Source organism: Ceratocystis lukuohia, assembly GCF_044167205.1.
Source record: "Ceratocystis lukuohia strain C4212 chromosome Unknown Supercontig9_pilon, whole genome shotgun sequence".
NCBI lineage: Eukaryota > Fungi > Ascomycota > Sordariomycetes > Microascales > Ceratocystidaceae > Ceratocystis > Ceratocystis lukuohia.
In genome coordinates, this window is record NW_027263528.1 from 1237610 (window position 1) to 1261266 (window position 23657).

At 50.0% G+C, this 23657-nt stretch overlaps 7 protein-coding genes across 7 annotated transcripts; 3 read left to right on the top strand and 4 right to left on the bottom strand.

Annotated features, from left to right (window-relative positions):
- Window positions 1-2196: 2196 nt before the first annotated feature.
- HOO65_090298 (Low molecular weight phosphotyrosine protein phosphatase) lies at window positions 2197-2760 on the bottom strand (the record flags this gene model as incomplete). The annotated part of the gene is made up of 2 exons (XM_071004619.1): window positions 2197-2576; window positions 2679-2760. The coding sequence occupies 2 exons, from the start codon at window positions 2758-2760 to the stop codon at window positions 2197-2199; spliced, it is 462 nt and encodes a 153-aa protein (XP_070856184.1).
- A 4137-nt stretch (window positions 2761-6897) lies between these two features.
- HOO65_090299 (CFEM domain protein) lies at window positions 6898-7652 on the top strand (the record flags this gene model as incomplete). The annotated part of the gene is made up of 2 exons (XM_071004609.1): window positions 6898-7132; window positions 7261-7652. The coding sequence occupies 2 exons, from the start codon at window positions 6898-6900 to the stop codon at window positions 7650-7652; spliced, it is 627 nt and encodes a 208-aa protein (XP_070856185.1).
- A 724-nt stretch (window positions 7653-8376) lies between these two features.
- On the bottom strand, window positions 8377-9537 carry HOO65_090300 (capsule polysaccharide biosynthesis protein; the record flags this gene model as incomplete). Its single annotated transcript, XM_071004561.1, has 2 exons — window positions 8377-9213; window positions 9292-9537. The coding sequence occupies 2 exons, from the start codon at window positions 9535-9537 to the stop codon at window positions 8377-8379; spliced, it is 1083 nt and encodes a 360-aa protein (XP_070856186.1).
- Window positions 9538-11078: 1541 nt separating this feature from the next.
- Window positions 11079-11948, top strand: HOO65_090301 (Short-chain type dehydrogenase/reductase; the record flags this gene model as incomplete). The annotated part of the gene is made up of 3 exons (XM_071004588.1): window positions 11079-11425; window positions 11493-11722; window positions 11770-11948. 3 exons carry the CDS (start codon window positions 11079-11081, stop codon window positions 11946-11948), a joined length of 756 nt encoding a protein of 251 aa, XP_070856187.1.
- Window positions 11949-12127: 179 nt separating this feature from the next.
- HOO65_090302 (putative RNA polymerase II transcriptional coactivator) lies at window positions 12128-12959 on the bottom strand (the record flags this gene model as incomplete). Its single annotated transcript, XM_071004593.1, has 3 exons — window positions 12128-12328; window positions 12385-12489; window positions 12576-12959. 3 exons carry the CDS (start codon window positions 12957-12959, stop codon window positions 12128-12130), a joined length of 690 nt encoding a protein of 229 aa, XP_070856188.1.
- Window positions 12960-14218: 1259 nt separating this feature from the next.
- HOO65_090303 (PXA domain protein) lies at window positions 14219-19079 on the top strand (the record flags this gene model as incomplete). Its single annotated transcript, XM_071004419.1, has 3 exons — window positions 14219-17560; window positions 17921-17982; window positions 18026-19079. The coding sequence occupies 3 exons, from the start codon at window positions 14219-14221 to the stop codon at window positions 19077-19079; spliced, it is 4458 nt and encodes a 1485-aa protein (XP_070856189.1).
- Window positions 19080-19391: 312 nt separating this feature from the next.
- HOO65_090304 (Spermidine synthase) lies at window positions 19392-20639 on the bottom strand (the record flags this gene model as incomplete). The annotated part of the gene is made up of 3 exons (XM_071004554.1): window positions 19392-19669; window positions 19771-20337; window positions 20603-20639. The coding sequence occupies 3 exons, from the start codon at window positions 20637-20639 to the stop codon at window positions 19392-19394; spliced, it is 882 nt and encodes a 293-aa protein (XP_070856190.1).
- Between the last annotated feature and the right edge of the window lie 3018 nt (window positions 20640-23657).

The following is a 23657-nucleotide window of genomic DNA, read 5'->3' on the forward strand; positions in this document are numbered from 1 at the left end:
ACCTAATTGGGTATTCCTGCTTTTCCACAGAGCAGCAGCAATCAGCGAGCACTCAGCCCTCGACAAGATGAAGAGATGAAAGGGAAGAGAAAGACGGGCTGAAGGAACACCCCCAAAATAGAAACACATAGTCCTATCTACCAGGGCCAGTCTGAAGTTGAGATGCAACATCTGTCAAGGCCATCCATCGATTGGCTGGTTCGAGACTCAATGTCAATAATCTTTGATCTCTCCTGCCCCTTCCCCTTCTCCTTCATCGTTTCTTCGCAGTTAATTTGACTCCTGCCCTTCTTATTATTTCCGTTCTTATCCCGATATCTCTCTCTCCCTTTCTCTCTCACCTCATATGCCTCCATGCTTCATTTCTTTCCGATCACCGCACGCGCCCTTCGCTTCTCGCCAGTGTTTCCAAAGATCCACCCCTTTCCTCAAAATCTCTCCTACACTACCGCCTAAGATCATTAAGCCTAGTTTGAGCTCGAGGGCGCGTGGAGAATCCAACGGCAGACCAGGGGCTTGCTGTTTTATTATTCTGCATTACATTATGTGCTTACGTACACTACAGTCCAGCATGTATTTGACTACGGGCCATACGGAAGCAAGTCACGGCTGAACTCCCTCCACCTTAGCATGCACTTGGAACTTGCTTTTGTTTCTAGCACAACCATCTATCTTCCACCCGTCTTCAGTCCTTCTCTGTCGCTTGCTCACTTGCTCGCAAAGCGGTCTGCCCTCTTCCCCATCCTTGGCTTCGTAGAGGCATCATCTTCCTCATTCCAAGCACGCGCAGCCCCAAAGCCTGGCCACAGGATGCAGGTTCCTCTCAAGTCGTGTCTGCGGGCTCCGTCGCTGGCCAGCAGCTGGGGGACACATGCCCAAAACAGCCATAGGAAAATATTCTAGGCCGTGCAAACAATATCGCTTTTTTGCGAGAGGCATGCCAGTAGCAGTGAAGTGAATGCTCCGCCCCTTATCTCAACCTTTCCCTCTGGAGACCCTTTTTTCAACAGTTGTCGCCAGATAACATGGGTCTCTCAAATCTCTGGTCTCATAAGGACTCACCCTCACGATACCAACACATATCTCTCGCTTTGAGGGCCATTTCCTGGCCGCATCTAGCCCTCAGCATCCGCTTCTTCAAATGCCACCAGCAGTATCGCCAACACCAACAGTCTCATGGCCACGGAGGCCCGCCCTCCAGTGAGCTTCTATACCTGAAACAGTCCACGGGCTAGACCTAGTTGCTTCTTCAACTGCCAAAATGCGAGACCCATTCAGTCTTAGCCAGAAGCTAGATATCCACCGTCCGAAGCAGAGATGGCCAGGCTGTAACCCAACCCTCCGGCCATTAACGCCAGGATCGCTATAGAGGCAAGCCACAGGCCACCACTCTCTGTCTTTTTGCTCTGCCTGAGGCAATGTCCGTATGTCTGTCTCCCAATGCATTAGACCCTCAAGGGTGAGCTACCAAGAGCATATCGCTAGACAAATGGCCCTGTTTTGAGAAGCGGCAGCTTTTCTCGCATCTACTTGTGTCCAGCACCCTTGAAGGCATAACTGATGTCTTGGTTGCGCCTCAGCTCAGCAACCACATAAGTGATACTGGGGAAAGTAGCATTGTAAACAAAGATAAAGCTCGCATTACACCCAGATGCCAAGCCTATACCAAGTGTCTAAAGCCCCATCCAGAGTTCGCCATCGTGCTCGAATATTGGGTGGCGGCTGCTGCAATTCTCTGCCAGCTTCTACCTTGGATCCGTGCTTTATTCCCACCGCCACGTTTCGACAGACAATTTTAACTCAAATAACAGCTAGAAATGTTTTTTTCAGAGTTCATGGGTGTCAACATGGACAGTCAAGCCCAAGTTATGGTGTAGTCATACCAGATAAGTTTACAGGGAGCTAGTCTTTTTATGTCCGGCTACAACAGAGCTGGAGCAGCATGCAGGCATAGACGATACACGACAAGTGTTTCTTAAGATATCAAGATCTTAGAACAGTCGCATCTCGTGAGTTTCAAAACACGGAGACATGAATGAGAAGTCGTATCATCCGGACAGACCCATTGAGTGATGATTCTGTGGCTGGCCCTATCGTCGCAATTGATGCTAATTTGTTGCTGTAATTTGTGAAGCTTTGGCCAATTAATAAGGAATGGCAAAGATCATTGTGCCGCAGACATGGCTATTCTGTCCTCTAATTATCCTCTTTCCCCCCTCTCTCTTTGTTCAAGGCCGCAAGGAAGTTGTTCGTGTAAGCCAAGCATCTTTTGTAAGCTTCTTCAAAACCCTCATTCCCGCCATAGTACGGGTCATGAACCACTTCAGCCTTGCCTGAGTCGGAGTACTCGCCAAAGAGCATGACCTTGGCACGCGGCTCGCCCTTGGACTTGTCCCGCTGCTGCTGCATTGACTGCAAGTCTGATAGATTAGACCGGTCCATGGCAAAAATATAGTCGAACCTATCAAAGTCGGAGGGCTGGACCTTGCGTGCGGAGTGGACGTAGTCGGTAATCCCATTCTTCTGTAGTGTTGCCATGGTCCGTGAATCGGGCCCTTCGCCGACGTGATACGCACCTAGAGGTTGTGCATATTTGTTAGACATGAAAAACAGCCCGCATTCAGCCCCAGCCGAACAGACTTCTTCCCCTTGCCTATCGCCCCTCCCCGCAGACTTACCGGTTCCACACGAGTCAATTCTGTCAATCAAATCTCCATGCTGCTTTTTCCGTGCGATGGACTGGAAGATGCCTTCGGCCATGGTTGAGCGGCAAATGTTGCCTAGACAGACGAACAGTACATTTTTCTTTTCCTGCGCCATTCTCGGAAATGATACTAAAAAGTGTAAACGTAATAAAAGGGAGTATTTCAGTGCTGACTGTTTTTTGAACAAAGCAATGGGTGAGATGCTTGACTTAGGATATCTATGATGGTTGCACAAAACGAGAGGGGTTGAGCAACAGAAGGGTTACATGAAAATAGTAACCCTTGGCACGTGATCACGCTACTCCGAGATCCAGGTACATTCCCCGCTTCCAAATTTTCCTCTCTTGATGGAACCTTCTTGAACTTGAATATATTTAACGTCTATTGATGGAACCTTCGTTAGAGATGAGACAATAAATAGTTATTGATAAAACGTAAACAAGCCACAAAACCCTAACACGATAACCCTTGTTATGTCTAGAGACCGACCTCGGTCCGGCAGCATTCACCCATTCCCTCAAGGGGCTTAGGTGCCTCCAAGGTGCTGCAGTGACAGTGAGCGGCATTTCTCGCTTTTTTAGCGGACCATCTTATAGCCTGATCTGCTCAAATTCGTGTTTGAGGTTTTTAAATGACTTGGAGATTGGGAGGCTCAGGACAGAAATTCATTTAGCTCTTTTTGCTTGTTCACCATCTGTTCTTTAAGTTTGACAAGGCCGACATTGTCTTGCCTGTCCTGTCTCAGCTGTTTTTAAATTTGATGTCGCGTTTGATTAATTACCATGGTTACATGTAACCCGTAGACCTAGAGGCGGGTGGGATAGATCTAGAAGTACGGTGTACTCAGGGACACACATAGCAAGCCTGGGACTTTTCCCCTTGCATAAACAAAGAGTTGGATAAGCAAAAGCCCATCCACAGGGACAAGAAGAGAGCGAAGGAAAAGGAAGAGGCGAAGGAAGACGGCAGACGTCGAACAAGATGAGGAAAGTTGTTGGGGAAGAAGGAGCTGACCAGAAGGGTTTGGTTTAACATTATGAAAGCTTAGTTTAAGGAAGCTTTTTCGCATCCTTGGCAGGAGGAAAACAGGCTAAGGGGGGGGGAGGACTGGAAGGACTTCTCTAGATCCTATCTTGTCGTAGCTGACATCAAGACCAGTCGAGTCAAGAAGTAAGTGTCTACTCAAGATGCCAGATGAGGCTTAAACAAGAAGAGAAGCCGAGACATCCAAGTTTGATTTACATTACCGCATCTCCAAACCGGCAATAGCAACGGCGGACGAGAGAAGACTGATGAAAAGGACTCCGTGCATTCCGCTGACAGGGTGCTGTGGCTGTGAAGTTCCTGGCGGAGCACGGAATTACACGTGAGGGTTTTAGGAAAATGGCGGATGGAGAGAGAGAGAGAGAGCAGAAGAACAGATCGGATTCCCTTTTACCAAGACACCATAGGGCTTTCCTCCAGGGGCACGTCGCTTTGCCTGTCCTGTCTCCTCCCATCCTTCGCCTAGTCCCTTGACCGTTGTATACCGGCCGGACCATATCCATGTCATGTTGCTAGCGAGGCGGAGACAGTGGTTTGTTTGCTATTTGTTGGGGGAAAGCAGATTGTTTGGCAGAGATGAGACTTCGGCCCTATTTCCCAATTGCTGTGGTCAAGGGAGGAGAAAGCCGGCGGTGGCCATGTTCAGTAAGAGGAAGAAAATTCTTTTCATGGAGCCTACAGCAGCCATGCAGACGCTCTCGTTTTAGATATTTGCCTCATGTTTTTCTTGCCCTTGAGACCAAGTAAAAACTCGGGAATTTGCCACTCGACGGCACGCAGGAAAAGAGATCTGGTGATTATCAGGCTTTTTGCCTTTTTGTTTGCAGCAGGCTTTCATAGGGGGGGCTAGGGGTCTACTGTATGTATGCTTTCAGGACATCTAGAGAGCGCTGAACTGTCAGTTTTAGGGGGTTTCCTAGCTTGCCTTGGGTTTCTTTTTCCTTTTTTCCCTCTTTTCCTTTTCCTTTTCTTCTTTTCTTTGCAATTTCGACTTGGCTTCCTTTCCTCACTCCCTTGAAGGGCTTGAAGGGGTTCAAAGCTCCAGACTCCAAGTTTGAGCAACACGCGCCAAAAGAGCTTTGACGCAAAATCCTTTGGGCTGCCTTTGTCCCCCCTGTCCTGCCGGAAGGACAGACAGGTCGAGGCATCAGCGCTACCAAGACGATGGCGTTGCCTGCATTGGAGTTGTTTTCAGAAAATAAGATTATGTATTATGTGCGTCCGTACGTACGTGCACGTCAATTTCAATGCGGCCATACTGGCAGTAGCACAGCGAGCGGCCTGGCTCAAGAATGGGGGCTGGACTGGGACGTTCTGGCCAAGGCTTGTCGAGGTTATGCTTGTGTGACGTGATCTCGCAACCTTCTCTGCTATGGCTTGGCAGTAGAAGCAAACTGCAAACGAAGAGTCAGCGAGAGGCAGACAACAGACGGGAGACAGGAAACAAGAGACGGAATGGGGGGCGGGAACTATCATGCAGATGCAGATCTCGCCGCCGAGCGCGTTTCTTTGACCTGGTATTCATGATTGACAGGAAAAAAAAGCTTGTGAAGCCGAGGAAAAACGTGATACCAGTCATAGGCCAGTCAAGCTGGCAAAAGAACTCGAATCTCCAATTTTTGAAGAAAACGACGACGGGTAAATGAAAACGCTAAAAGATCTTGGTGAAAAATACGAGAGCGGCTGGGCTGGGTTAGGGTTGGGGAAAGGGAATAAGGCAAAAAGCAAGAGGGGTGACAAGGCAACAACAGCAGGAAGGCAAGAGCCAAAAACTAGGGCTTGACTAGCCAGAGCTAGTAGAGCCTATTGAAGCTGCTAGAGCTGCTGGGCTGATCCACTGAAGCTAGCCTGCCGTTTTTACATAGGCTGTGGACTTAGTGGGCCCATAGTGACGGCGCTGTTTTCAGAGTGAGTGAGTGCAGCATATCAGCCTTAAATTCCAGGCGTCTATCTCAATCGCACGATCTTGGGCCTTCTCGTTCTCCTGCTTCCTTTGTGTGCTCGCCTTGCGCCTTTCGTCTCTCTCTCTCTCTCTCGCTCACACTCTCACACTCTCTCTTCCTCTCTCTCTCCCTCTCTCTCTTTCTCTCTCTCGGCCGCCTTCTTCCAGGCCCTCATTCTGCCCCTGCATCCTCTTCCTCCTCGCTCTGTTGCTGGCCTCCCCCAAAATCCTTTCTCTCAAAAGAGACAAATGCCCCGAGGAGACAATTGATCCTTCTTTATCCCCCCCATTATCATTGGCCCAAGCACCGCGGCGGATGTCGCTTTGGATAATTAGAGTTTGGGGCTTTTCTCTTCCTCAAAAGGCTTGCTCTCCACCCCCAGCCTTCATAGTGGCTGTTAATGTTAATGTCATGTAATGTAATGCAAAGCTGCTGTCTGTCGTCTGTCTGTCTGTCCGCAGCATCCATGCCAGCTCCTCTAACTCCACTTCCAGAAAAACATCACCCCGACAGACCGACCAGGAACGATGATGCTTGTGACTTGGAGTTGACTGAGAGCAGCAACAGGCAGCGGCAAACAGCTACTTCTCCTGGCTCGTAGGGAAAGCGGTCACGCTCAGCTTCATGTCCATATGTTTTCGCCCTGCCTAGTGCATTCCACGTCGATCAGCATCCATTCCTTCCCCCACGTTACCCCAGATTAGCTCTCCTTGGGCTGCGGCTCCCGCTACCTCCGCCACTGTGGTGGCCATTGCCGGATCAAGCAGACATAGGAGAACAGAAGAGGAGAGAGCAAGATACAGGAAGCCCCCCTCCGTAGCGTGTAATAGTTCCATAGCCCGCTAACGCAAAAGTAACGCAGAAAATGGACCCAAGGTCTGCATGCATGCATGCGGTTGTTAGCCGGAATTGCCCATAGTGTGCCCCAACTCCACGGAAATGGGCCTACAAGCCTGGCTGTGTCGTAGCATAGTCTAGCAAGGGCTCCTTTCTAGCTGCGTAGCTTCGCAGTGGGTCGATGGGCTGGCCAGGAAATGGTATAAGTAGAGGCAGCATCCTCCACCTTCACATCCTCGAAAGATTCCTTTTTCTCTTCACCCAACCAACTTTTCTTTCACTCTTCGTATCTTGCCTCTTTTCTTTCTTTCTTTTACTACTACTTCTTTTTAATTACTTTATTAAACACCCCAACCCAATCTTTCAATATGAAGTTCTCTCTCGCTCTCGTTGCTGCCGTTGCCTCTGTGGTCAGCGCCGCCGGCTCTGCCGACCTCATTTCCCAGATCCCCTCTTGCGCTCTTGAGTGCATCCAGTCTGCCGAGTCTGGAGCTGGCTGTGGCTCCGGCGACTACTCCTGCTCTTGCTCTAAGCTGTCTGAGCTGACCCCCATTGCCACCGAGTGCCTGCTCAAGGGTGCCTGCGAGTCCAATGTCGTTCTCCGTACGTCTATCTCTCCCTTTACTCTTTTTTTCTTGTCTATCCCCCCCCCCCTTTGGTTCCTAACCCTGGTGTCTTGCCTTGAACGCCACTCCCGCGTATCCTACTAACACTTGCTTTCTTCCTCGCAGAGCTCCCTGGCCTGATTAGCAAGATCTGCTCCGCCGTCTCCGCCGAGGGTGGCTCCAGCGGCTCCACCGCTGCCGGCTCCTCTGCTGCCGCCAGCACCGCTGCCGCCAGCACTACCTCGGGTGCTGCCTCTTCGGCTGCTGCTAGCACTACTGCCGCTGCCAGCACCACCGCTGCTGCTAGCTCCGAGGCTCCTGCCACCACCGCCGCTGCCAGCACCAACTCCAGACTGATTCCCCTGATCGGCGGCACCGGTGCTGCTTCCTCCGGCGTCGCTGGCACCACCGGTAGCCCTGCTGCCTCCACCACTGGTGCTGCCATTGTTGACTCCGGTGCCGAGCGCATTGGCGCCGCTGGTCTGGCTCTGGCTGCTGCCGTTGCCATGGCTCTGTAAATTGATGTTGCTGCAGCCAACACATTCTTTTTTTCTTCCCTCAGCACGAGTGAATGGTTTTTTTCTTCTAACGGGGTGGACTTTTCTTTCTTCATGACGGGCGGATTTTAGGTGTTTTCTCTTTTTATTGGTTGAGTCTTGTCTTGTGATCTAACCTTGTCTGGCCTGCTCTTTAGACCGTCTTCAATGGCTAGCGCGCTTCTTATTTCAGAGATGGAGGCTGCCTTTTCATTGCGGATATCTGAAAGCGGCTACAAGTGGACAGGCCCTAAGGCTCTCCGGCGTTGCGAATTCGGGGTCACAGGAAAACGTCTTAGTTAACCGGTTCAGCGCTAGTTTCTTTGCTTTTTTGGATAATGTTAATAGAGAGGAGAAAAGCTTCGGCGTACCTCTTTTCGTAAATCAAAAAAAACTTATGAAATATCAGTATTATGTGGACATGTGCCATGGTCTGTAAGGTGGTCTGATATTTCTCATGGCCATATTGATTCTTGATGTAGCCTTGTATTTCAACATCACACCCTTCACTTGGCATGTAACCCTCCCTTTCCAGCAAACTCTTGTTTTTCTTCATCACACTACCATAAAATTTGCGGCAGGCCTCTCCCCCCTTGCCTTACCCCGAGCTAATCTTACCTCTCAGCTTCTAAAAAGTAACGTGACCGTTCCCTGTCGTATGCAGTCTCTTTTTGTTTTCCCCTTTGTTGACACCCACCCCTTCTGTTCAGCACGGTCCAAACACTCCAATGGCGGGCCCTTGACCACCCTCGAAAAACGAAGATAGCTCATCTAGCTTAAGGAACCCGCTGGCATATTTCATGCCTTGTTGTCGGCGCCATTCCACCCATTCCCAGCTATGTAGACTGCTCTCGCTGTCACCAATACTTTTCGTCGGCTCTACATTGATGGCCTCTTCGCTCGGCACCTCCACCAGTTCATCTCTCTTCCAGCCACCAGGCCGCTCGGGCAGAAGCCCAGAAGCGCCCAGAAGCAATGATGGGTGTATCGTGAGCCGATCTAGCTTAAACACGTACTTGCTCACGGCCGTAGCATAGATCCTTTTCTCCCAGCCTACGGCCGGCTCCTTCTTGCTCTTGACCCTGCCGCTCTTAGGGTCCAGGTATTCGGATGGCCGGCCGAGACCTGCAGGCACAAAGTGCGTCAGCATGTAAAGCCACTTGCGATCCCAGCTCAGAATGCGTGTCCACACTTCGTACTTCTGGCCTGGTGGGATCTCGCGATGCCAACTGCAGTGCGCTGCACCAAGCATGATGCCAAACGTGCCCGTAGCTGGTGCTCCTGTGGCGCTGTTGATGACGATTTTAGTTTGCGCATTGTTGGCCAGGGCCACCATGCCGTCCTTGACTAGATATGACACCAGATGACTGCGGCTGACGTCGAGGTCGGAGTAGTAAGTAGAGTTTGACTTGTGAAGGTTGTAGTCAATCTCTAAAAGCGGCACGCGCGATGGCGAGATGATTGGGGCGTAAAGCATGCGGGGTGTGCAGGGGGGCACAGAGCGAGCCCACGAATGCATGATGATGCCTTTCCAGACGCGGTACTAGGGGTGTTGTTAGCAGCAGCGAATACTTGGGGGCTTGTCGTTCATAGCGACGTTTGCCATCATTGTGCTACTTACTGTCCACATGAGCGGCAGACTCTTCCAGTTCATCAACCCAAACCCCAGCAAAGCCATGCGTGACCATTTTCCAGGCCCAAGAAAGAAGTGGCGGATCAGGGACACCCAATTGATGGTCCAGGCGGCATACCCAACACCGGCAACAACAACCGGCAGAATTAGGCGCGCTGCCTTGATAACCAGGGCAATGCCATTGACGGCCTGTGTTTTCTGCTGCAGAGGTGGCGTGGATTTGTCTGCAGCCATGATGAGCTTGTAGATGTCGATACGTCGATACTTTGGTATATGAAATGGGGGTGCTTGTTCTGATTCTGTGCTGCACACGGGGCCATAGAACTCTCTCAATGATTTCCAACTGGCAGTAACGGCTGAAGCAATAGAAGAATAAAGAGAGTCTAGGAAAGACTGCGGGGTGAAATCTTGCTGAGAACCAGCCAGGTGCTGTCCCCTTGAGCTTGCAGCTCAGCCCAGGCCGCTGGGAACCTCGGCTCGTTCATAGCTAGGCTAGACATAATTTTACCGAGGATATTCCGATATGCATCAGAGCCCAACAAAATTAACACAACTCCGGGCGCGGAGTTAGAAGTGGTGGAATTGGAGACGGTGGAATACAAGTTCGTTCTGTTTCAAGGGTTGTCTAGGCCTAACTACAGATTTAATTTCTCGGAGCGGTGATGTAAACATGCCAGAGAAAGAATCTTGCTGTTTTGTTGGGTGTAAGATGCACCAACGCCATCAAGTAGGCCAACAAAATACAAAAATGGGTTGGCTTTTAGTGATAAATAGCTAGGAAATATCATTTCCGCCTCAACCCCCGTTTTAGTCTCTATTCCCATTGCTGCTTCCATCTCCGCATTGTTTCCTTCTGCCCTTTCCGTTGGTATCTCATCAGGGCTGTCATGAGTAGTTTTCGGCATGTGTAGTCGCATTAGAGCCTGGGCCTTGCTGTAGTTCTTGGTGACTCTCGGGTTCTCTACTAATAGGCGCTTGCTACTTTCGTGTCAAGCCTGATTAGGGATACTCTACTATGGAAGTACGAGATAGCCTCAGGCTTCCCTATCATGAGTAAAGCGAAGCACTGGGAGATGGAGTGCGATTATAGCTAGAGCCTACAATATCCACCATTTCTCATTTACGTATCACCCTGCATGCCGTGAAAGCATGTATAAGCCAAGCCATCTTTTGAATCTTGTTTGAGATATCCATAGAGATAGACATGACTATCGATGTGTGCAAAGTCTGAGAATTCGAAAGCTACATCTACGCGTGTGCTAGCATGTACTGTAGTGGCCGGCTTGGAAGGCCGGTCAAGGCCCGGATCGCACAACAAATCTGCACTTAAATGGGCCTTTAGTTGTACAGGAACTTTCTCATGTTCATCTTATTAAACAATTTCTAGGCTAAAAGTCGAGTCTGATACAGTGTATGACCCTGGAGATAGGTAATACAATGATAGCGCAAGATCAAATGTATATAAACACTTCGTTGTCTAAGATAGGTTAGACGATGACCTACGCACTATCAAACATAGCAGTTTTGCTACTAAATGGGTCATAAATCCTGTTTGGTGTAAGCCACGGCCGCTTACTATGCTATTACGGCCGCATCATCTTTGCCAACAAACATTTCATCCTTTGGAATAGAGTAAGCACGGACAGAGACAGAGAGCGTCCACACTTATTATTGCTCTCCAAGCTGATATAAATACAATGGGGGTTTCCACAGCTTTCTCACTAGATGCCGTGTTGCCACCATTCTATAGCATAATTATCTCTGCATCTACTGCCATGTCTTTGTCCGGGAAAGTCGTCCTCATCACAGGCGCTGCCAAGAATCTCGGCGCTGAGATTGCCCGCTCTCTGGCCCCACTCGGCCCTTCTCTGGCCCTGCATTATAACTCCCAGGCATCGAAGGAGGCGGCTGATGCTTTGACCAAAGAGCTAGTGGCGGCTAACCCAGAAAACAAGGTGAAGTTCTATACCGGAGACTTGCGCACTGCGGGAGCTGTCGAGAAGCTTTTCAAGGATGTTTTGCAGGACTTCAAAAGGATTGATATCGTGGTGAATACGGTAGGCAAGGTGTTGAAGAAGAGCATAACGGAGATTAGCGAAGAGGAGTACGATGATATGTTTGCGTAAGTGATTTGATCCGTATGGACAATATCCTAGATGGCGGCATGGCTGACAAACTGCTTCGAACAGGATCAACTCCAAGGCAGCCTTCTTTATCCTCAAAGAAGCTGCGAAGCATGTTAGCCATGGGGGCAAAATCGTCACTATTGTAACGTCCTTGCTAGCAGCATTCACCGGGATGTACACATCGTATGCTGGGTCCAAGGCCCCTGTGGAACACTTCACACGAGGTGTATCAAAGGAGTTGCAAGGCCGGCGCATCAGCGTAAACGCCATTGCGCCCGGACCAATGGACACGCGTAAGTGACAACTCGTGCGTTGCGATAGAGTGAATATTGACACATAGCAGCCTTTTTCTATCCACAGGAAGAAGCCGGAGCTGTCGAGTTCCACAAAAGTCAGGCCATGGAAGGCCGACTGACAGACGTCGCAGATATTGCACCAATTGTGCGGTTTTTAGTGACAGAAGGCCAATGGATCACAGGACAAACCATCTTTGCAAACGGGGGCTATACAACTCGTTAATGGGAGAGGGTATGCATGCCGCACTCGGCACAGTCAATAAATAATTAACGGGTCCATTTGTACATAACGAGAGATTAGGTTAGCCTGAGGCCGGCCCTGCCTGCAGCGTGCAGGGAATGCAGTAGTGAAATGAATCCCGTACATCTTGTATTTCGTCCCTGAACCTCGGCATTGCATATTTATTCTTCTTCCTCCTTTTCCTCCTCTTTGTCTGCCTTCCCATCATTTACATCAACATCTTTGTGCGTCTTGACTTTAGAAGGGGAGGCGGTAGGCGATTCATAGAGAGGCAGGGTTATGCCTTTGCTGAGCAGGGCGTTGTTGATCTTGGGAATAGTGGCCATAAGGGTGCGGTATTGCTCAAGATTAAGAGAAATGCCCTGGAGAAAGGTAAATGAGCTTGTTATCCGACTCGGCGTGATTCAACTTGGCTTACCTTTTTACCGGGTAGCTCAACACCATCTTTATCGTAGTACTCGCGAATGTTGACGTAGGTGGCGCCCTTGAACTCGGATAGAGTGATTTTACGCTTCCCTGAAAGCTGTAAAAAAGATAGGCTAGTTAGTAGCTGACAAGGTAGGAGGTGGGAAAATGAGAGAAGAAAGAGAATTTATCGAGTTGACGTACCGCCCATGATTCTTCATCGCCAGCTACCTCAGCATTGGGCTTGGTCTTTTTCTGGAAGCCAGAGCTACCTTCATCATCTGAGCCATCGACGCGGCTGGCAGGCCGCTTGCGATCGCCCTTTTTACTAACCCACTTAGGCATCTCGTCGTTATTGGTAGAATTGCGGTTGGAGTTGGTAGTTGAGTGCGAATGTCTGAGATGGCGTGTATGGATGAGCAAAGGAGAAGTAGACGTGGGGGTGGCAAAAGAGCAAAGAATAGTATGAGATGAGTAGCGGATACTGCAAGTAGAATACAGAAGACCAAGGCCAGGCTTCCTGGCTGTCTTAACCAGCGTGAGCAGATGCATGGGTTTAGCATAATAGTTATGCGTCTTAGAGCGCATGGGAGTGCAGGCGACAAGACGCGTTAAGTGTATCCCCACTTTTAAGGCCCTATAACGCCCTGTCACGTGACTATACATTGGACAGCTCCCTGTAGTAGGATGTAGATAACCCCAAAAAATGAAAAGGGGACGACCAAACCTAGTCTTTATTGTCTAATTTTGCTAAAAACTTGCTATGAAGTTCCTATGTTCCTATGGTCCTGCTATAAGTCTATCATGTAGTATTCATATACTGCAAACAATAACCTACGAATATACAAGTCCTAGGGCTATTTATTGGCCGCCTTGATTGGATGACTTCTTGCTGTGCTTTGTTTGACGCTGCAACTACCCTCGTTCACTGTGGAGCTTGGACGTCTGTAGAGCCCGGATTGGACGAATGTTCCTTCCTAGACAGATGTTCAAGCCAGGTATCTTCTTTTTTTTCCTCTGAAAATCTCTTCTCTTTAAAGCAAACAGCTTCACAGGCTTCTGTATACCTTCTTGTGCTTCTATTTCCCCAACTAAGCTTCTAAGCCCCCCTCCCTTCATACAAGGGACTTCTGCCTGGCCTCCTGAGCCCTCAACTTGAAACAGGCCCTGCAGCGCAGCGCAACAAACTTAGCCTTTTGTGCTTTACATTGCGGTCTCTATGTACTCCATCTACCCTTTGGAGTGTAGCTCTGTTCTTTGCAGGCGGTAGCTTGTTTGTATGGTAGCCCTCCCCCTTGTTATGGCACTTTTCCTCCTATATTTGCGCCTCCTCCCCGCCATGAGGAACCAGAGACCTGCCCACTACTAATTATAAAGATTGGAATATAGGACTCCCTGTCAAGGCTCCCCTGCTACCGTCCCCTGCCACAAGTTTCTTCTATATCTCAGTGTTTTCTCCTCCAACTACTTTGCTTTTGTCTTCCATCTCCTGTTATTCTCCCCATCCAGCGGCAACCAACAGGCAGACATAATTTTGTTTAGTATATATGCACCAATTCGCGCAGCGAGACACTGTGTTTTGTAGTCTCCAATCTTGGGTGCTTGGCCAAAGACATACACACAATTCAGTGCTCTTTTTTTTTCCTCAAGCTCCTCGTTCCTAGCACATCTGTGTGCCTGGGTTTTGGCTTGGCTCTGTTGCTTTGTCCCTTTTTTATACATTGTTAAAACGCCCATCGTGGACAACTGCCTCCATCGGAAAAAAACACCCCACCTGCTCATGGTGGCTTAGCATGTGAATCGTTTTAACATCACCAAAGTTTGTTTCCATCGCAGTACAACCAAGAATGACCGACCCCGAGATCGAAGCCCCTCAGCAGCTTCCAATAGCTGTAGATTCGCCGTCCCCGCGGACCTCTTCAGAGGCTCTACTGGACGAACAAGGCCCTCCTTCTACGACTACCCACAATCCCCCCGGAGATAAAGTAAAACGGCCCGAAACCGCCGCCCCGACAACACCCCCTTCCCAAAATCTTGTTGGAGAGGCTTCTTTGTTACTTGCCTCAAAATCAGAATCTTCCAAGGCGGACAAGTCCGCAGATGATATTGCCGCCACAAAAGCTGAGTTGATCGAAAAACTCACGCATTTCCTTGCAACTGCTTCTCCTACCACATTATCGGCCGTAGCAGTCGGCATCGCTGCTACCACCTACGTCATTCTTGGCCGCATTGGCCTAATACTAATTGGTGCCGTTGGTGGAGTTGCCCTCTATGCCTCCTTTGAAACCCGTACTCCTCAACAATACCGAAAAGCGCGCTCTGAAGTTGGTGCTGAGCTTCTCCAACGACTACTAGATGCTGGGCCTACATCTGCTGTCCTACGCAAGGACTCACAGCTTGACGAGACAGCCATCATTAGCACTCTCGATGACTTTTCTCCTCAAACCCGCGAAGCCCTAAACGCACTAATTGATGCTGCTATTCGTGATTATGTTAAATCATGGTACACGCCGGTCGTCCCTACCGATCGATCTTTCTCTTTGGCCTGTCGCCGTGCCTTGACCAACTACATAATTTCCATCTCAAATCATCTGTCTCGCAAACGCCCCGCCGATGTCTTCCTTGACTTTGTTACCAACTCGGTCTCCATGATAGTGGTCTTCATCTCAGAGCTGTCTGCTGCCTTTGCTGAAATCCCATCGGATTCCAAAATCTCAGCGACGGATGTCGTCTATGGCTACCTAGCCGAGAACCCGGATAGCAACCTAGCCAATTTGCTCAACCAAAAACAACAGACTGCGAAACTCAAGACAATTGCCGAGGATCTTCTAACATATGTGGACAAGCCAATTTTTGAGTGTGACCCAACCCGGATTTTCCTACGTGAAATTCTGTCCAGTGTTATCCTTGAAAAAACGCTACTTTCCTGCTCCCGCCCAGAATGGATCAACGGCTGGATCGTGTCCCTCTTAGAAGCTGGCGAGCCAGACTTTAGTCAAGCTATCGATGTCGGCATGCAGGCTAAGCCTGATGCTGGCAAGCGGGCTGCCTCTGCTGATCCCGACAACTCTTCTGAAACTACAAGCGCTAAAGGAAGTCTAGATAAAGACCGTCGCCATACTATGGCTCATAAGAAGAAGCTTAGTAAGGCCGATGAAGAAATGGAAGAAGCCATTCAAGAAATGCGCCGAATGAATCAAATGATTGCCGACGAGCAAGCTATCCGTTCTCAAAGCTTCGAGCTTCCTGGAACGCCTAAAAATGGCTCTGAGCCCGGTGTCACTTGTCCCAGCGATGGTGACCCGACATCTGACCACAACAAAGCCTATTCCTTGGTCGATACGGATTCTACGCCTGGCGAGATTGTCAGGACGCCTACAACTCCGGCGTCTCCGGAGCCTTCAGCCTCCAATGCAGGAATCACTGAAGAAGTGCCAGTCTCAATGGCTAGTGGGAATGAACAGGCTTTCGTTAATTTCGATCAAATGATGCCTACCATGAAGGATTTAACCGATGAGGAAGTCAGTAAAAAAGTGCCTCTCACTCTGCACAATGCTACTATCACTGTTCATGATGACGACACAGATAACACCTGGAAAATCTTGGGAAAGCCAAACTGGGAGTATCTTGTGCAGGTCGAGCCGGCCTCACCTCATAACCCTGGCTGGATGGTCGTACGGCGGTACAGCGATTTCGAGTCTTTGCATGAAATCCTACGACGCATTGCCACCGTCTCTGGCGCTTCCTCCTTTGTTGAACAGCACGCTATTCTTCCTTCCTGGAAAGACCACACGCGGCAAACTCTACGAACCGAGCTCGAGCGGTATTTGCGGGACTCTTGCTGGTATCAATCACTGGCCGAAAGTGAGGGTATGAAGCGGTTCCTTGACAAAGACCAGGGCATGCCCAAGGTGCCGGAAAAATCCTTGTTTGGGTGGAATGCTATGGGCGGTATGCTGGATGCTGTTGCGGATGCCCCCAAGGGCGCCTTACAAGGCAGCAAGGCGGTTGTTGGAGGCTTGTTTGGATCTATTGGAAACCTAGGCAAGCGTCAAACACAAGCAGCCACACCTAGCCCAGAGCCTCCTGTGCATGACCCCATTCCCTCACCAGCCTTCTCGCCGCCTGCTGCTGTGGACAATAGGCCGCGTATGAGCTTAACATTATCCCCTACCGGTACCCCGGGCCGTCCCGAGTTTCCCTCGCCCGGTATGTCTCTTGCCCGTGCTAGTCTTGACAGCACGCGCTCCTCAATCATTTCCGTACAACCTGGCAAGATTGCGCCTATGGAACGCCGGCCCAGCCACCAGTCGATAGCCATGTCTCCACCGCCAATTCCTGACGAAAACGACGCAGCTCGTAGGTCGCACTTTGATCGCTGGGAGAAAGTCTCAAACAGTGGGCGTGTCGGGGGCAGCCGTGAACACAGCAGAGCTAGCAGTCTTGCTGCCTTGAGATCCCCAAGGTCACCCTCTGCTTCTAGTTTAGAACACTTAAAGCTACCGCCTCCTCCTGATCAGATGACGGAGGACGCCGAGGACATTCACCTTGGGTTGAATAAGGGAGATCCGACTAGTCCGTTAGTACCATCACCACTAGGACGTACGGCTAGCTCGTCTAGCATAGCCAAGACACATAGCAAAGCATCTTCAGTGCCTGTAGTGCCGCCTACAAAGCCTGCGAAGTCTGGGTCTAACAAAACTGCAGCTCACGCGCCTTTGAACCAGTCAGAGACCCGTGTTGCAGTGGAGCTCGTGTTTGCTGTGTTTAACGAGTTGTATACACTCTCGTCCGCCTGGAACTTCCGCCGCACTCTTCTAGCTGCCGCTAAATCGTTCCTCCTGCGACCAAACAACCCATCGCTGATTGCAATTCAAGAAATGATGCAGACCTCTGTGCTCGACAACAACTCTTCTGACACGGGGATCGCAGCCCATCTTATCAAGCTGCGCGAAAATGCAATTCCCACAGCCGAGGAAGCGATGTCTGCAGCTAGCGAAATGACAGACGAGGAAAAGGAGAAGCTTCGAGCTAAAGCTAGACGCTTGCTGATTCAAAGTGGTGTTCCTGGGGCGCTGAAAGGAGTCATGGGCCAGGGGGCTACAAGCGATGCTATGGGTCGTTTGTTTGACTGCTTGCAGATGGAGGAGGTAGCTCGAGGTTTGTTTTTTGGTATTTTGCTACAAACGGTACGCATCCTGACGCACTAGAGAGGGGAGGCGTGAGGAGCGGTAATCATGAACGCAGTGATAAGAGCCTTCTGTGTTGGTTTATGGTTTACGTTTACTTCTGCACTCCTATTTCCTTTTTTCCAGTACCTCAGCCATATAGAGGCTTCTAGTATTACGTTACCTACGACAGTTTTGGTCAGTTAATACGTTGACATGTATAGTATAATTAATGCCTGGCACATAGTCGGCAAGACCTAATTTCAGCTTTATAGTTATGAGTTTGTCGAAATGCCTCGTATGTAGCCTACAGCGCTGTTTTAGCTTTACAACTACAAGTGATGCTATGCTGCATAGCCAACAGATGCTAACCCTAACTAGCTCGTCTCTAACCAATTGTCAACTGAACTGTGGATACACCCCGCATCATCAGCCCTCACATGGTACGCCCTTCGAGATCCGCCTTTGAGTAATGTTACTTATTAGTGCTGCCACTGTCACACACTACATTTTACGCTATAGACTTCCACCTCTTTATATCCTCGTAATGCGCTCGGCCTTGCGCAAACTCACACTCTTCACAACGTCGATTTCCCGCCCGATAACGCCACGAGCCTTCCCATCTCCCTTTCTTGCCCATCTTCGCAACATGTCTGTCCTTCGTAAGCCTGTCACCATTGCCTGTGTGCAGCTTGCTTCTGGCGCCGACAAGTCGGCTAACCTAGCCCATGCGCGCAAAAAGGTGCTCGAGGCCGCGGCTGCAGGAGCTGGCATTGTAGTGCTCCCCGAGTGCTTCAACTCGCCATATGGCACGTCCTTCTTCCCACAATATGCCGAGGTCTTGACACCATCGCCGCCACCGGCTGAGAGCGCACCCTCGTTTGCTGCACTCTCAGATATGGCACGGGACGCGGGCGTTTTCCTGGTTGGTGGGTCAATTCCCGAACACGATGCGACGTCGAAAAAACTATACAACACATGCCTGGTGTTTGACCCGGCCGGTAAGCTCCTGGCCACACACCGCAAGGTCCACCTGTTTGATATCGACATCCCCGGCAAGATCACATTCCGCGAGAGCGAAGTGCTGACCGGCGGTGCGGCAGCAACGGTGGTCGACTTCCCGCCGTACGGCCGCGTCAGTATTGCCATCTGCTACGATATTCGGTTCCCAGAGCTGGCGGCCATCGCGGCTCGCAATGAGTGCTTTGCCTTCATCGTGCCTGGGGCCTTCAACATGACCACGGGCCCAATGCACTGGCGGCTGCTAGCGCAGGCTCGCGCAGTCGACAACCAGATGTACACCGTGCTGTGCAGTCCGGCACGCGATACTAGCGCTGGGTACCATGCCTGGGGCCATAGTCTAGTAGTAGACCCTATGGCAGCGGTAATGACAGAAGCGGAAGCAGAAGAAACGATTGTCAAGGCAGACCTAACGCCAGAGGCATTGGATAGCGCCAGAAGCGGAATCCCAGTTGGTACACAGCGGCGGTTTGATGTGTATGTGGATGTGTCACAGGAAGCCAAGGTTGTAGTTTCGTAGAGTATAGAGCCAAGATGGAGGCTACATGGTATAGCTACCAATAGATTCTTAAGGGGTAAACAGAGACAATTGGCAGTTATTGACAAACAGACGGAGATACAAAGGGATTTAATATCGTTAAATTATGTTGTAACTAAGCAGTCCACTTAACGGACTTTCTATGATATGAGCCGGGCTTAGATCATGCGCGCATAACAATGGGCAATGTCTTGCCTCTGAGTTTCTATTGCTTTATATTCTTATTTTTTTACCCTTTATTGCAGGCTTGACTTGACGTTGCCTTGCGGTATTTTTGGCGGAAATGTCGGATCCTTACTCCAGAGCCTTCTGGGCGAACTTGGGCAGAACAAAGGCAGCCTCATGCACCTCGGCGCTGTAGTAGCGGCAGAGCTTGTCCTCCTCCTCGCGCGACCACTTGCGCACGGGAACCTTGAGGTTGGCGTTGGGGTCCTTGGAGCAGACCATGAAGCCGATCTGGCCAGAGGGGTAAGAAGGAATGGTGGTGAAGGCGTACTCGGCGACGGGGAAGATGGACTTGCAGTCCTTCTTGAGCTGGGTGATCAGAGGCAGATGAAGCCACAGGGACTCGGCTGCGGGTGGGGGAGATAAGTTAGCATGCGAGCTCGTACAATCAGATGGATAAAATGAATGAGCAGATATTTGCCACGCCAAAAAGACACCCGGTACTCACCCTGGGTAGTAATGACACCGCCCTCACGCAGAGCGTCGTGCAGCAGCTGGAAGTAGGGCTTCTGGAACAGAGCCTCAGCAGGACCCTCAGGGTCAGAAGAGTCGGTGATGATGACATCAAAGGTGTTCTTGAAGTCATCGAGGAACTTGAAACCGTCGCCAACGTGGACGCGGGACTTGGGGTGCTCCAGACCAACAGCCATGTCGGGCAGGAACTGCTTGGACAGGCGGATGACGGCCTCATCAATATCGCAGAGGATAGCCTCCTCAACGCACTCGTGCTTGACAACCTCACGCAGGACACCACCATCACCACCGCCAATGACCAGGACCTTCTTGGGGTTAGGGTGCGAGTTGAGGGCCAGGTGGCAGATCATCTCCTGGTAGGAGAACTCGTCGCGCTCGCAGCACTGCAGAACGTTGTCAAGGACAAGCATCTTGCCATGGTCGGTGGACTCGAAGAACATGACGTCCTGGTACTTGGACTTTTCCATGTGAAGGATCTTCTTCACACGGTAGATGTTAGCCTCGCCGGGCCACATGTCAGAGATTTCACGGAACCAGCCATCTAGAGAGAAGAGGCAATGGTTAGCACAAGTTGAACTGCGAGGTCAATAGGGAATAGGCGGGGAGAAGGCATTCAAAGACAGTGAGACATTATAGCTCATACTGATGCCAATTCCTATGACGTCGATGTACAGAGACAGTCCATTGTCATTTCGTCTCACTGTCTACTCTCCCTTTTCTCTCGACTCATTGTCGCTGCTGTCATCTAATGCATATGCAAGGAGGAGAGAGGGGGAGGGGGAGGAACTGCACAAAAGGAAACTCACCCTGGATGGTGGGGTGGGACAGCTCATCGGCGCTCATTGTTGCAGATTGTTGTGAAGAGGAAAGTGGCAACTAGTAAAGACGGAGAAAGTCAATATGGCAGAGGAGAAAGAAGTAGGGGAAGAAAAAGAAGGAAGAAGATCGTGAAGAGAGCAAGTAAATAAAAAAAAATAAAAATAAAAAAAATAAATGCAACGGCGGTCAGCGATTGGCTAGAAAGGGACTCTATCCTCTCTAGGCGACGGGTCACGGCGGACGTTTTATAGAGGGAAAACAGGCGCAAAAAAACACAAAAATCCAGAAAAAAAAATCCAGAAAAACATGCATCAGCACACCGCAACAAAAGCACGCATTAAAAGACTCACCTTGCCTCGGTTTCCCGTCACCGTCGAGTACAAATTCAATGCTGAAATGCTCTGTAAATTCAGCATTTTATTTGAGGCCCGCCGAAGCATAATTTTTCTCCCCGTGCTCTGCCCCAGAAGGGAAAGCGCCGTCGAGGCCGTAGGCCAGGTGAGTACCCGGTACACGGCTTTACTGCCGACTGCCATATCAAAACCAGGTAGCAGCTACTTGGAAGCCCAGTTTTTCCTGCTAAAAGCGGGGTTGTTACTACTGGGCTCTTTGCTTCTCTTCTAGCGCGCACTGCTCTTTTGCTGGTTTCCTCAATAGAAAAGAGCTGGTTAACAAGAGGACGGATGGATGCCGATGTGAAAGAGAAGGGTAAAAAAGCCCTCGCAAATTTATTGCCTTGTCCGGCTGCCTGACCCGGCTCTTTTCTGGCAGCTCGCTTGTCACCATGTTGTGCAGATAACAAGGACGTTTTTCCAGAAGAAACAAAAGAAAAAATCATGTATTGACCCGTAGTTTCTCCGATTGGTAAGTGGGGTGATGATCTGGAAATCTCATACGGGTGTTAGGGTTATTTGTATTTTCTAACCCTTTTAAACCCTTACGCCCAGCGGTTCTGGGTTTCTGGACTTTGATAATCTATTCTTCTCCTTTTCCCTTCTGCGTCTTTGTTTCCGACCTAGAATGCAGGGGAATGGCTATCGCCATCAAGAACATGTCTAAAACTCTTTCATATTAGCCTGCACAGTCATCTCCAAATGGCTTATAGGCAAGCCAAAGCGGGTTGGCCTCGGTCAGTGTAACGGGCCGCAAAACAAAGAACGAAAAGCCGTACTCCTGAAACATTACAGACAGTACTTAAATTGCTGGTCTGCTGGGATTGGGGCCGGGGGAGAGGAGGGAAGGGTCATCGAGAGCAAGCGAGAAGTGGCTGAAAAAGAAAGCACCACGCAATGGCGAATTCAGGTGGTGCTGCCTGTCTACATGCTGATTTTCTTGGTGAGTAACCCAAAGCTGTCAGCACATACATACCTGTAGCGCAGCTATAGCATGGCTTGTGCTAGTCGTGGCCCGTGGTATGGGCTAGATGGTAGCTAGCAGCGGCTGACATGGCACTAAAACACAGGGAACTAGGAAACATAAACGGGCGATCGATCAGGCTAGCTACAGCCGAGATGAGAACAAAGCCTGCGTTTTGTCTTGTGATAATGCAACATTCTTGCTCATACATGCAATAGCCTAACATGCATCGCTACGTAAAGTTGCATTTTGCTATAAGGCAGGCCGTATACCGAGGCCATCGCGGGAAAAAAGGGAGGCGTCTCTGCTCCGCACCAGAAAACGGGATGCAAAAGAACAAGACGGCTCTCCCTCTTTCTCTCTCCATCTTCTCCTCCAATCGCCCATCCTGGTATGGCCACGCAAATCCTGCTATGAGCTTATCGACCCAACAGCCGAACGAAGCTGGGATAGCAAGGAAAGGAAGCCAGCCGCAAGCAAGCACAAGCAAGCTTGACAGCGTGCTCAGACCAGGCCCTTGTCCAGGCCCAAGTTCAATTTAACCACGAACGACAGGAACGGGAGACCAAGACCATAGGCAAGTTATGCAAGTGTGTGTGCAGATACACAGCTGTTAGTACGTGCTTACATACGGCTACATGCAAGTAAACACACCGAAATGCAACCTTTCTAACGCATGTGTGTACACGCATGCAACAGAGCAGCACATGTCCACCCATTAGAACACTAACATGTACGTACATGCGTCGAGGTGAGTCTAGACGGCGCAACTCGTGCATAGACGGACATATACGCAGCATTAGCAAATACGATGTCATCCAGGTCTAGATTGAGGTTGAGGAAGAACTAGCGCAGTAGGGCAAACGAGTGCGCAGCTTGTATGCCTATGCACCCTGCAGAAATTACACATCCACGCAGCGCGCTCTCTCCATCGTCCTCTTCTCTCCATTTCTATTTTGCCCCTTTTCCCTCTCCTCTGTGTTTAAGGGCGCTCGGCTGAAAGTATATTGTCCCAAGTTATACCTGGTTTTAAGCTTGAACCTTGCATCGCCTTTCCCCCAAGAAAAAGAGACAGACTGATCATATTGCTTCGCGATCCGACAAACCAAAGGCCGTTCTTATTTTTTTTTGTCTGACTCGGGAAAAGAGGCGGCAATAATTGTCTCTGGCCCTCCTGGTTTAGCCTCTCAGATTGTCAGTAGCACAACGGGAGAGAGAGAGAGCCAAGGGAGACAAGAGACAGAAGAAGAGAGCAAGGATCCCTGTCTTGCTTCCCTGTCGTTTCTCGTGTATGAACGAGTGAAGCTTGAGGAAAGCCCAAAGGGCAATCTAAGGCTGAAGTTGAAGGGAAAAGCCAGCTGGGATATGTATGTATGGCCAAGGCGGGATTAATAAAAGAATAAAATATCCCGCCCACATAAACACAACCACACGCAAACATGGAACTTGGATCGAAATCCCCTTTAAAACCAACGGGCCACTGTGAACATCACAGGGCCAGAAAATCCAGCCAGAGGCTTATTCCTTTCTTGCTTCCTTTTGTTCCTTTTCTGCAGTGAGCCGTTTCCTGCGAGAGCCTGCGTTAGCCCAAGTCTCTCCCTCTTGCTGCTCGTTTTTGTCTTTCTCTTTCTGTCTGTCGGTGCTCCTCTTATTATAGTGCCTTTTATCTCTCGGCTTCTCTCTCAT